At 33.3% G+C, this 13,064-nt stretch overlaps 2 protein-coding genes across 2 annotated transcripts; one reads left to right on the plus strand and one right to left on the minus strand.

Moving 5' to 3' along the window:
• Positions 1–64: 64 nt before the first annotated feature.
• Positions 65–1,683, minus strand: LOC143575248 (V-type proton ATPase subunit e1-like). Its single transcript, XM_077059671.1, has 3 exons — positions 1,567–1,683; positions 1,113–1,160; positions 65–638 (listed from the first exon to the last, which is right to left on the minus strand). Exons 1-3 carry the CDS (start codon positions 1,662–1,664, stop codon positions 572–574), a joined length of 213 nt encoding a protein of 70 aa, XP_076915786.1. The 5' UTR covers positions 1,665–1,683; the 3' UTR covers positions 65–571.
• A 5,113-nt stretch (positions 1,684–6,796) lies between these two features.
• On the plus strand, positions 6,797–7,910 carry LOC143575249 (acid phosphatase 1-like). Its single transcript, XM_077059672.1, has 3 exons — positions 6,797–7,202; positions 7,305–7,517; positions 7,733–7,910. Exons 1-3 carry the CDS (start codon positions 6,820–6,822, stop codon positions 7,908–7,910), a joined length of 774 nt encoding a protein of 257 aa, XP_076915787.1. The 5' UTR covers positions 6,797–6,819.
• Positions 7,911–13,064: the final 5,154 nt, after the last annotated feature.

Genomic DNA, 13,064 nt, shown 5'->3' on the forward strand with positions numbered 1-13,064 from the left:
GTTGATGGCATCAACCGACTGGGCCGTATCCTGACCCGGTTTAGCCTATATATCACCTCTGTTTAACCTGTAAACCGTTCACATAACGTGGTTGGATCAGAGTTCAAAATCTTAGTTACTAATTAGTATTTAACTTAGTATTTCAGTTTCATTAACTTCATCGGTTTTTAAAACCGGCCCAAAACGACTGACCAGTGAACCTTTAAGGCGGTTGGTTCAATGACCTTTTTTCCTCTAAACAAAACCAAAATATCAACACCCTTTCCTCATTATACAACGGCTGAAGAAAAGTCGTTATAATAACTTGTTACCCATGCAATAAAAGTTGTACATTTCTCTGCACCTAGAATATAAATAAGCTAACCTCTGAATTGGTCATTTATTTCATTATTACATAAGCCTTCAGCCACTGTTCAACATTGAATAATACACACTGATTTTACACCAAATTTATCCAAATACCAAACCTAGGTTTTACAAATCATTGCTGTTTCTTTCAGCCTTTAATTCACAAATGCAAGGAAACAAACAAATTTAATATATTATTTTTTATTTTTTAAAAGAAAATACCTCATTCGCCTTCGCTCAAAATTGGGACAATGAGAGGATTCATCTGTGCCAAATATACAATTGCCCACCTGCACAAAACAAAACATACGTCAATGAACTTCAACCTGACGGGCCTATGTTGATTATTTGGGTTATGTTTTATTGCTATCTGGCGCTTGAGCTCGGCACAGAAAAAGCTCAAGCCAGCTCATTTCTTTTCAAAGTTAAATAAAAAATATATATATTTCATAAAAGTGCAAAATTTATAAACATATTCAATATGAGCATGCCAGTTAATGATGTAAAACTTGGGACTGGAAAGATTAAGATTGGATTGCTATTTGGGTTATCACTTATAAACAGTAACAGTTGGGCTTGATATAAACGAGCGAGCTTAATTCGGCTCGAGTTTGGCTCATTTACAAACTCGGGAAGCTCGGCTCAACTCGTTTACAAACAAGCAGTTTTTGAAAAACTACCTTGGAGTTGAGGATGGTTATTTGATTGAATGCTTTTTAATCAACATAAACAAACTTTAACTAGAATGAAGGTGTGAAACTTACATCAGCCAACAGCATACGGTTGCAGTGATCACCAAAGTGAGGTGGAACCTGCACCATATAAAAAAAATACTAAAATACCTCACGATAACCGATAGTCAATAAGATTTATTATCAAGATAATATAATGTTAAGGGTAGTAATAATGTTTGGATATGCTTCTTCTCTTACTTGTGTGATTAAACTAGTTATCAGTGATCTGCTTATTTAACAATGAAGTCGCTAAAATGATGCACCAATTACTTACTGCTAAGAATCTGAGTTTAAAATTATATGGGATATGAATATTAATGGTTGCAGGTATTGAGGTCTAATAATCAGTATGAATCTCAACAAGTAAAGTACCTAATAATTAGTATCAATCCCAACAACACACCCTAATTTACATTGCAGATAATCAAGCATAATAACAGAAATGAAAAAATTAACAGATATTAAAGAGAAATTGGATTGTTACAGATTAGCAGAAGGTCCTTTGTTGCAGCAGATTCGAGCGCAAAGAGACGCCAGGATTCCGATAGCGGCGAAAACCAAGGTAGTAACTACAAAACCCATCCTTTCCTTCTAGATCGATCTATCGATGTTGGTACCAGTGGTGATGATGGTTTTGTTTTGTGGGTATAATCAATCAATCAATTATCAGAAAGAAATTTGACCAGATCTTGGATGGATAAACAGCATATCACGTTTCGATTTTTAGTAAAACTTATGGGGGGTGAAATTGTGAAAATGTATAATAATATAAGGTATGTCTTTGTAGTTCCAAATCATAACTTCTTTTTAATTAATTAAAACAAATATTCATTTCCATGGGAAATGTTAAAAAGTATTTTAAGTTACCCAACTCAGTAACTCATTACAAACTACTGACGGAATCGGGGACCCTAAAAATACCCGGTGCCATTTGCTCATCTAAGACACCAGTAATTGTATTCGTTAGCCTACGGAAGACAATACGAAGGCAATAGGTGGCCTACGTGACACAAAGAGAGAAGATAGAACAATTCATGGAGTAGGGATGAAGGTTTTTTTATTAAGATATCTAGATTATGTCCTCGGGTAGTCGACGAGACGAACTCATCCATGTTGCAAACCAAGCTGAATTTGTCAAGAGGTGTGCACGGGTTGGTCTCGGTCGTAATTGAACGAAATCCGTAATCATAACCGAAGTGTCAGTTAATTAGAAAGTGATAACCATCTGTTTTGTATGTTTGGGTCATTTATGAGATGGTTTTACCGTGACCTAGAATTAGTCTTGATTAGGCTTGAACAAAATGCCCAAAAGACAATACGTTTGGGCCTAAAATGGTTGACCCCAAAATAATGCATTACGGTTGTAGATATTTAATTAAGACCCAAAAATAATGCAATCCAATTATAAAATTTCAATACTAAAAGCTAATTGGTTTTGCTTAATTTGATTTAGAAAGACTTGGGCCAGGTTCAGAGTTTTTAATCAATGGGTTAAAATTAAAGTTGGACTTATTATGTGGGACATATAAATATCATTAGGTAAACGGTGGGTGGATCGTTAATGGTTGTAAAAAATCTTGCAAAACACAAGACTTGCCGAAGCATCAATAGTTGAATCAACACGAGTTGTAGAAGCATTCATATGTAAATACAAGTATACAACCTTTAATTCCTATAATTATTTAAACAAAAAAATAGTTCTAACCGAAGGAATCATCAAGATCCAAGAACGTCAAAAAGCCAAGCCAAATTCTTAATGTCGACAAGTTAGGAACACACAAGTTGTGAAAACCAACCAAGATTATTAGGGGATAATCTACATGCTTGGTTCGGTTTGTTTGATTTGGTTATGACTACCATCATAACCAAAAACCAACCCACCATTATCATATACGATTTAACCGAACCATCACGGTTAGGTTAGTTTGGTTCAAAGATAAGTATTTCCGTAGTAGAGCATTCTGTGATCACTATTTAGATAAGATCAAGTCTAATAGCTAAATATAAAACAAATCTATTTAGTAATTAAGGGCATGTTTTTCAGTTTTTGTAGATGGTCGGTTGGTCCAATGCTTAATGATATCATCATTTACTATTTTTATCATTTGACTTCATGGCTCAAGTGACTAGTGACTCTTTTCGTTCCATTTTATATATATGTTTTTAACGTTGGTGGAATATCTTTCATTTTCCATCCAATCACTATACGCAAGAAGCTTGATGATTCATATTTGAAGTGGGATTTAGATTTATGTATTCCAACCAATGGTTTATTGGTATGGTATGATATGTTATTATAAAAAAAAACTTATTGTTATTTATCCCTGGGCTGAAACGAAAAGGGCTGAAACGAAGAAGGTGGAGAAACATGCTAAAGCCTGCGAAGAGAACCAACATGTTTTTGTCCCTCTGGCTTTTGATACCTTTGGCTCATTGGCACCGGAAGCTATCCGTTTCCTAACCAGGGCCAACGGGTTGTGCATAGCAATGTGTCGACTCCAAAGGGGCAGGGGTATGTCTTTAGCAGGTTAGGGTTTGCAATTCAGAAAGGGGTGGCGGCGCAGCTTGTTGTCCGCCTACCTGCTATGTTGATGTAATATCTATGTTTCTATTTAATGAAAAATTTCAGAGTAAAAAAAAAAATTATTGTAATAATGTTTATTTTATATAATATATCTTTTTTTAAGCTAAACTATTGAATGTTCGATCTCTCTAGCTAGGGAACTTATTAACATAGATATATACATTTTATCCTGTTAAAATATAACGTGACAAGTAAACTTTTTCTATAAAAGATGAATATTGTTTTTTAAAATGTTTTATGGTCTTATTATAAACAACGGCGTTTAAAAAATGATTTCTATAACTTAATAAATATATATTATTAAAGAGTTGTAAACATGTTGGAGATAAGGTGGACAAACATGCAAGCAAATTTGTCCAACTAGGCAACTAGGAGGCAAGTTGTAAAAAGTTACAGAAACTTGTGAAAATTTTATTGGGTGTACTTATTTTTTTATCACATAAATGTATATAAATTTTGTTATGCATAAAAGGTAACCTTTGTGAGAGGTTCATCATCCATTCTTTTTCTTTTGAACGATGCATCTTCTGAAGGGTCATAACAATGTACTAAGGGGGTGTTTGGCCTAGCTTATATTTTTGTACTTATGTTTATATCTTTTTGAAGCTTATATCTTATTTTATATCATTTGATAAGCCCTTTTTAAGTGTTTGGATTAGCTTATATTCTACAAGTTGATTATACATCTTAATAAGTTGTTAAATACATCATTTTTAATTTGTTATAGTAATAAGTTAATTCAATATTATTAATCCATCACCATTTGAAGGAAAATGAGTAATTTATCCCCTTAAACAAATAAGTTTCTTCAAATAAGCTAAATAACCATCTTCAAATAAGCTTCTACAAATTAGCTTATATAAGAGCATTCACATCTCATCTCCCATATTTATGTGAGGGGGATTGGTAAATTATAGGATGAGGTTTTGAATGATTATGAGTGTAAATTATAGGGTGGAGAGAGAAATATAGTGATTTTTTGTAAATTTGGGGAAACATTTGGATAACTTTGTTTGCCCTTATTTAGTTTTTAATATTTGTTGGATTGGTTGTGAGTAGAGGAGAGAGAAAGCTGTATGATAAAAGTATTATTTATTTAAACAGGAAAAAGAAATGTAGTGTTTTGTAGTGTAATTATAGAGATGGGGATGGGGAATGAGATGTGAATGCTCTAAGCTTATAAGCCTAAGCTAAAAAAACTAAACCAAACACAAAATGAAGCTTATTTTATAAAAAAAAGCTAGGCCAAACACACCATAATCCCTTTTTACCTAAGTTTGATTCTAAAATAGTGATGTTCTTCTTTTAATAGCATACATTTGTTAGATTCAAACATGAAACCTCTCAAGATATCCTGAATACCTGGATAAACCTGTGATGACATGAAAGTTTCTTTTCAAAGAAAAGGAACAAAATCGCCCCTCTGTTGACGTGGCAACACGTGTCGAAACCCCTCCCCCCCCCCAAAAAAAATAAAATAAAATAATAATAATAATAATAATAATAATAATAATAATTGTAACCCCCCACTACACATGGTGTTAGGAATGTTCTTTGGTAATTTTCTCGTGTTTCATGCTATTCAGGTTCGGGTTGTTTAGTGGTGGTAGGTTAAAGAAAATTGAGTCAAGAATTGACCCCTTTACTTGTGGGTTGTTCAGGTTTTTGATAGAATGGATCGGGTTTTGGGTTGTGCCAAAAAAATCGATTCAACCTCTATTAAATATACACATTAATTTTACTTCATTGTATTGGCATGAAGTTTACTTCAAACTTTTGTATGCTCTCTATTTTTGTCATTTACATGGCCTTCCACATCTTGGATTGCTGCAAGCCTACAACACGTCAACTATCAGCACTCTATTAAATGTCGTGATTTTCAAGACAACACGTTCTCAAGTCAGGTTAACCCGATCTGAAGTAGTCAACCCAATAACCGACCTATCCTTCTAATCTCGGGTTCGGGTAACAGTTTAATGAAAGTTGGTGTTAAAAACAATTTTCAACGCTTTTCTATACGACCCTTTTTTTAGTACCAAATTATTGCATTTTCTAATTTCTATTTGTATTTATAGTTTACCAAACAATCCATTAGTGTTTGGTCGGACATTTTGAATTACCGACAAATAAATTCAAGGGAATTGTATATCGTGTATTGTAGTTTCCACTACCATACCTTTTAGTGCCTTCTGACTATTTTCCCATTTTATAGTTGGGTCAAACGTTACTCTTTCTATTTCCAACGTAAGCAACACAATACTTGGATAACGGCCAAATATAGGCGGAAACATCTTACTAAATCACACGCTCCAACAATCTACAAAAGAACTTATGAATTATTACGTAATCTTTGCCTCTTTGGTTGTCATGGAAAGCAAGAAACGAGAATATATTTAATGAGGGATTGCTCGATTGTGAAGGATATTAAAGCATACTCGTTCTTGTGGATCAAAAGCATAAGCAAGAGGGCAAGCTTAGAATGAGAGCTTTGGTGCAGATTTAATTTCATAAATTTCCCGTTGTAATTTTGTTTTCTTTTTTTATTTTTATCTTATGGGCTTTCTATACCTTTGGCCTATTGCTAGTTGCTACTTGCAAGAGGTTTTGTTTTTTGTTTTTTGTTTTTTTGTTTTTTGCTTTTTTTTAAGAGTTGCCTTCCAAAAAGAAAAAATATTGCTTGGGTATTAGAATCAATAATAATATTCTCTTAGTGTTTCCATTTTAGATTTCAGTTGTACACGAGCTAAGCCAAGCCAAGCCAAGTTTACCCGAGTTTAAACTCGGCTTGTTTAACATACAAGAGTTTAAGCCTAAGCTTGACTCTTTCTGAGCTTGCAATTGGCTCATTTACACCCCATATTTCTACTCCGACTCCTTTTCAAACACCTATATTATATAAGCAAGATAATATTTTATAAAATATTAAAATAATTACTATTAAAAAAATCATAGGACAATACTTTATGCTCCCTTTTGAATGCTATATAAGCATGGGATATGTAGTTGCAAAAGAAACCACTCTTTGTTGATTCAATACTTCTCATTTTGAAACCGGTATGTCATATAATTTTAAATTGGCATTTTAAGTGTTTTATAATGACTTTATTTTAAAACGCTCATGCATTAAACGTGAAAGGGCACTTGATTAGCAACATGATGAAGAATCAAAGAGAAACCCTAGTGTGTTCCCTTTTATTTGTTGTATTAAAGATGGTTATGAACACAAAACTTTATAATCACCCACCGTATGGTGGTCGATTGATGGAGTTACCATCGAGCTATTGTTTAAGTTGGCGGCTAGCGGTGGAGACTAGCAACATACAAGGGTGGCGCACCGTCCCAATTCAGTGTCTCCATGATGTTGAAGTTTACATGCTTGGTGGCCAATATTTTTCTGATTTAAATTTGATTGTTGAACATATGAATAGTTATATTGATGAAATTGTTTTGTCTCATGATGGTTTGGATGCATGGGTCTTGGATGTTGATGATACTTGTCTTTCAAATGTCTTTTATTATAAAGGAAAGAGATTCGGGTAAAGTTGTCGATTTTAGTTTGACTACTTTTCGAAAGTACTAAATCGGATTTAAAACCAATAATGTTGCTAACATGTTACATTTGTTTGTATTTGATGTAGATGTGATCCATACGATCCACAAGCGTTTAAAGAATGGGCATCAAGAGGCATATCCCTAGCGATTCCTCCAATCTTGCAATTGTTCCAAAAGTTAATAGAACGTGGATTTAAGGTGTTTCTCATCACGGGTAGAGATGAAACGATGTTTGAGCAACCTACTCTTCGGAATTTACACTTTCAAGGATTCTTCGGTTTTGAACGACTTATTCTAAGGTAAAAAAAAACATTTTTACTGTGATTACCTACTATTAGTGAACTCATAGACCCACGGATACTTAATAACCAAATGTGAAAAGGTAAAACACAGTTTGCATGAGGCCTCTACTAGAGTGTGACCAAGTGTTTATCAATGTGAAAAAATTTATAGGCACCGTGTTAGTAAAACTTAATTAATTTCTTTCTATTTCTTGTTATTTAACATATGTTAGGAGTGAAGCATACAAAGGGCAAAGTGGAATAATTTACAAATCAGAATTGAGAAGGAAGTTGGTGGAACAAGGTTATAGAATATGGGGAAATGAAGGTGACCAATGGAGTGATCTTCATGGCCAGTATGTTGGCAATAGAACCTTTAAACTGCCAAATCCTATGTATTCTGTACCATAATATCGCCTTACATGTAATAGGCTTTTTTTAATAATCAAAATAAAAATTTGTCATGTAGAGTTCATCTATATTAAGATATGTTTAAATGATATCATATCATCATAATTAGTTGAAAACAAGTTAATGTGTATCTTGGTTTCCTGCAAACGCTTTGGTAACCACGGTTAACAAACACCTTAATACTATTGGGATACAAACTCTTTGGTGCTCTATCCACTACCTAAAAAGGTTTATCTACAACCTAATAAACACATATACTTTATCTACAACTTAACAAACACATATATACGTAACCTAATAAAGCTTTAAAATTGAACACATATATATGCATAAAATCTACCACAATCAAATAAAATCTACCTAAAGCGTGTTCAGTTTAAGAATTTTCCAAAAATCAAATAAAGTTTGGTCATTGATTCTGATTTGAAAAATCACGTCAATTTCAGTTTGACATTTCAGGCGTCAACTTCAAAAGATCAATATAAGTTTTGATATCAACTGGAAATCTACACGTTTTCGGTATCAATTGGAGTCAGCAATTGAAAAATCCAAGGTTTAGTTCGCAAAACAATTGAAAAGTATAAAGGTTTCTAACAACACTTTCAAGAAGTCTAAAGGGTGTTTGATTCATTAAATTCTTGTGAGTTGTGAATACATTAGAATGCCATAAAGGAATTGAAATGTTTGAAATATGTTTTAATTAATGGAATTTGCGAGGATTGGAACCTTTGATAGGAACCGAAATTGGAATGTTTAGAAGGAATTCATTTCGTTAACTTCTAAGGTTATATTCTTGTCTTTGTTGTGTTAATTGGTACTGTTTTTCGAAGGTTTTATTTCTAAATTTTGGGTCTTGATTCTTCAAATGTTTTTTTGGTCTAAACTCGTATCAAGTAGCAAATTTGATACATTGAAGACACCTTTCGTTTAATTAGATCGAGACGTGAAGTGAACGAACTTGAGACTTGAACTACCTCATGCATGAACGATCAATGGATATAGATGAAAAAGTTGCGCTTTTGAAAGGTTATGTTAAATAATCGTTAATGAATTCCTTGAAAAGTTTGAGATCCCATCACCTAAGTTTAACCAACCAAACACGTTTTTGAGCAAAATGATAGAATTGGTTAAACTAAATTTCTCTTCATATTCCTAACTTAATCTTGCACACACATTTTTTAACAACTGAGTTACTTCCAATTGTAATTTCAAAATTTCAAATCTAGAAAATTCTTTAAACCAAATGGACCCTAAAGATTTCTATAATCAAGTTTAGAAAATGCTTGAAGACCCCCTCTGGCGATTTAAGGTACCTCCCACCGTTTCTCTGTAAGGCATTTTCACCCGTTGCAATAATCACATCATGTGCATAAGCGCGTTTTTTAGAGACGACGGCGCATCTACATGGGTAAGGTCAATGGCTTTAAAATCACATGACAACATCATTGTCATCTCATGTAAGTATGATGCATGGCTTCATTGCATAGCAAATGTTTGTCACATAAAATTAGTTATGTTTTATGATTATTGTACCGTTGGGAGAATTATAATGAATTCATAATTAATTTATCACACGTTATTAACACCAAAATATCACAAACCCTTCACCATTGTTATTCACTCAAACATTCTACCGTTTTTATTCACTCAGACCTACACCATTTATTCACTAAAATCTTAATGGCTAGTTTCTCTAACGATGATCTCTAAATATTCATACCGCCGAACGATTCTGATAGCTTTTTTTCAAACGATAGTAGCAACATTTTTTCAAAGATTTCACCGAGTCAGCCGAAGAGGAAGACACGACAACATCATCGAGCATTCCTAAAAAATTGTTCGGCGTGATCGCAAAAAAATGTCATTTGGTTTAAATTTTCGTATTTTAATTTTTTTTATTTGAATTGTCGTATTTTATTTTCCCGGATTTCAATTATGTAATATTAATTACATTTAACTGTTTAATTTATTTTATATTATAAAACAAAAACAAAAGCTTTTAGGGTAACTACGATTAAGTTCTGCCAACAATTTTGTGGTTCGTGGGTATTTAAAGCTAGAAATGAGATGATCGTGCATGATTAGGTGATGCATGGATAGTATCATGAATGCCCCAGTCCCCTAATAAAAGGATATAGCTTAAACAGTGGCAGATCCAACAATTTTTTCTAGTGGGCTCACTATTCGGGTGGGTTTGACGGTTTAGATCAATTCGATGGTTCGGCTCGGTTCGAATGCGTATTTGTGTGCTTACATGCATCAGCACTATAATTATTATACAATAACAAACCATTATTTTTAGTCACATGATTATTGTTTTGTTTTATCATCAAAAGAGTTAAATCATTATAAATAAACTGAGTCACTATAATGATGATCTGTACAGCATACATGATTAAAAAGAGTTAAAATCTCTAAAAACAAACTGCTTTGGGTGAGAATTGAACCCGGGTTCTTAGTTTAGGAAAGCAGCCTTTTACCACTAGACCAAGGCTCTATTGTGAGTATGTGTTCACTCACAATTTATATGTGGGTTCACTCTCATGTTTTATATAGGAGTTCTATATAAAATCCAGAACTCAATGGGTTCTCATGAACCCGCACTCACACATATAGATCCGTCCATGAGCTTAAAGATAAAACAAGTCATAGAAACATAATGTCTTAAATCTTAATAAATTAAAATAAAACTTGAAGCTTCCTACAAGTTGCACGCAGTTTTATATAACATGTCTCTGAAATTTAGTTATAAGAAGGAATCATGAATCATTAAAAGTTTTCTTTTTTAAGACCATGAGTAGTCATAAAGCTCAAGCTCCAGCGTTATGCGTCACCTGGAACGCCGTCAGAGTTATGGTTTCTCTAACGATGATCTCTAAATATTCATACCGCCAAACGATTCTGATAGCTTTTTTTCAAACGATAGTAGCAACATTTTTCCAAAGATTTCACCGAGTCAGCCGTAGAGGAAGACACGACAACATCATCGAGCATTCCTAAAAAATTGTTCGGCGTGATCGCAAAAAATGTCATTTGGTTTAAATTTTCGTATGTTAATTTTTTTTTATTTGAATTGTCGTATTTTATTTTCCCGGATTTCAATTATGTAATATTAATTACATTTAACTGTTTAATTTATTTTATATTATAAAACAAAATCAAAAGCTTTTAGGGTAACTACGATTAAGTTCTGCCAACAATTTTGTGGTTCGTGGGTATTTAAAGCTAGAAATGAGATGATCGTGCATGATTAGGTGATGCATGGGATAGTATCATGAATGCCCTAGTCCCCTAATAAAAGGATATAGCTTAAACAGTGGCGGATCCAAGAATTTTTTCCAGTGGGCTCACTATTCGGGTGGGTTTGACGGTTTAGATCAATTCGATGGTTCGGCTCGGTTCGAATGCGTATTTGTGTGCTTACATGCATCAGCACTATAATTATTATACAATAACAAACCATTATTTTTTGTCACATGATTATTGTTTTGTTTTATCATCAAAAGAGTTAAATCATTATAAATAAACTGAGTCACTATAATGATGATCTGTACAGCATACATGATTAAAAAGAGTTAAAATCTCTAAAAACAAACTGCTTTGGGTGAGAATTGAACCCGGGTTCTTAGTTTAGGAAAACAGCCTTTTACCACTAGACCAAGGCTCTATTGTGAGTATGTGTTCACTCACAATTTATATGTGGGTTCACTCTCATGTTTTATATAGGAGTTCTATATAAAATTCAAAACTCAATAGGTTCCCGTGAACCCGCACTCACACATATAGATCCGCCCATGAGCTTAAAGATAAAACAAGTCATAGAAACATAATGTCTTAAATCTTAATAAATTAAAATAAAACTTGAAGCTTCCTACAAGTTGCATGCAGTTTTATATAACATGTCTCTGAAATTTAGTTATAAGAAGGAATCATGAATCATTAAAAGTTTTCTTTTTTAAGACCATGAGTAGTCATAAAGCTCTAGCTCCAGGCGTTATGCGTCACCTGGCACGCCGTCAGAGTTATGGTTTCTCTAACGATGATCTCTAAATATTCATACCGCCGAACGATTCTGATAACTTTTTTTCAAACGATAGTAGCAACATTTTTTCAAAGATTTCACCGAGTCAGCCGAAGAGGAAGACACGACAACATCATCGAGCATTCCTAAAAAATTGTTCGACGTGATCGCAAAAAAATGTCATTTGGTTTAAATTTTCGTATTTTAATTTTTTTATTTGAATTGTCGTATTTTATTTTCCCGGATTTCAATTATGTAATATTAATTACATTTAACTGTTTAATTTATTTTATATTATAAAACAAAAACAAAAGCTTTTAGGGTAACTACGATTAAGTTCTGCCAACAATTTTGTGGTTCGTGGCTATTTAAAGCTAGAAATGAGATGATCGTGCATGATTAGGTGATGCATGGATAGTATCATGAATGCCCCGGTCCCCTAATAAAAGGATATAGCTTAAACAGTGGCGGATCCAAGAATTTTTTCCAATGGGCTCACTATTCGGGTGGGTTTGACGGTTTAGATCAATTCGATGGTTCGGCTCGGTTCGAATGCGTATTTGTGTGCTTACATGCATCAACACTATAATTATTATACAATCACAAACCATTATTTTTAGTCACATGATTATTGTTTTGTTTTATCATCAAAAGAGTTAAATCATTATAAATAAACTGAGTCACTATAATGATGATCTGTACAGCATACATGATTAAAAAGAGTTAAAATCTCTAAAAACAAACTGCTTTGGGTGAGAATTGAACCCGGGTTCTTAGTTTAGGAAAACAGCCTTTTACCACTAGACCAAGGCTCTATTGTGAGTATGTGTTCACTCATAATTTATATGTGGGTTCACTCTCATGTTTTATATAGGAGTTCTATATAAAATCCAAAACTCAATGGGTTCCTGTGAACCCGCACTCACACATATAGATCCGCCCATGAGCTTAAAGATAAAACAAGTCATAGAAACATAATGTCTTAAATCTTAATAAATTAAAATAAAACTTGAAGCTTCCTACAAGTTGCACGCAGTTTTATATAGCATGTCTCTGAAATTTAGTTATCAGAAGGAATCATGAATCATTAAAAGTTTTCTTTTTTAAGACCATGAATAGTCATAAAGCTCCAC

This window comes from Bidens hawaiensis, unplaced genomic scaffold (genome assembly GCF_021521415.1).
Source record: "Bidens hawaiensis isolate Kalapana, Puna unplaced genomic scaffold, B.hawaiensis_p1.1 tig00027321_1, whole genome shotgun sequence".
Lineage (NCBI taxonomy): Eukaryota > Viridiplantae > Streptophyta > Magnoliopsida > Asterales > Asteraceae > Bidens > Bidens hawaiensis.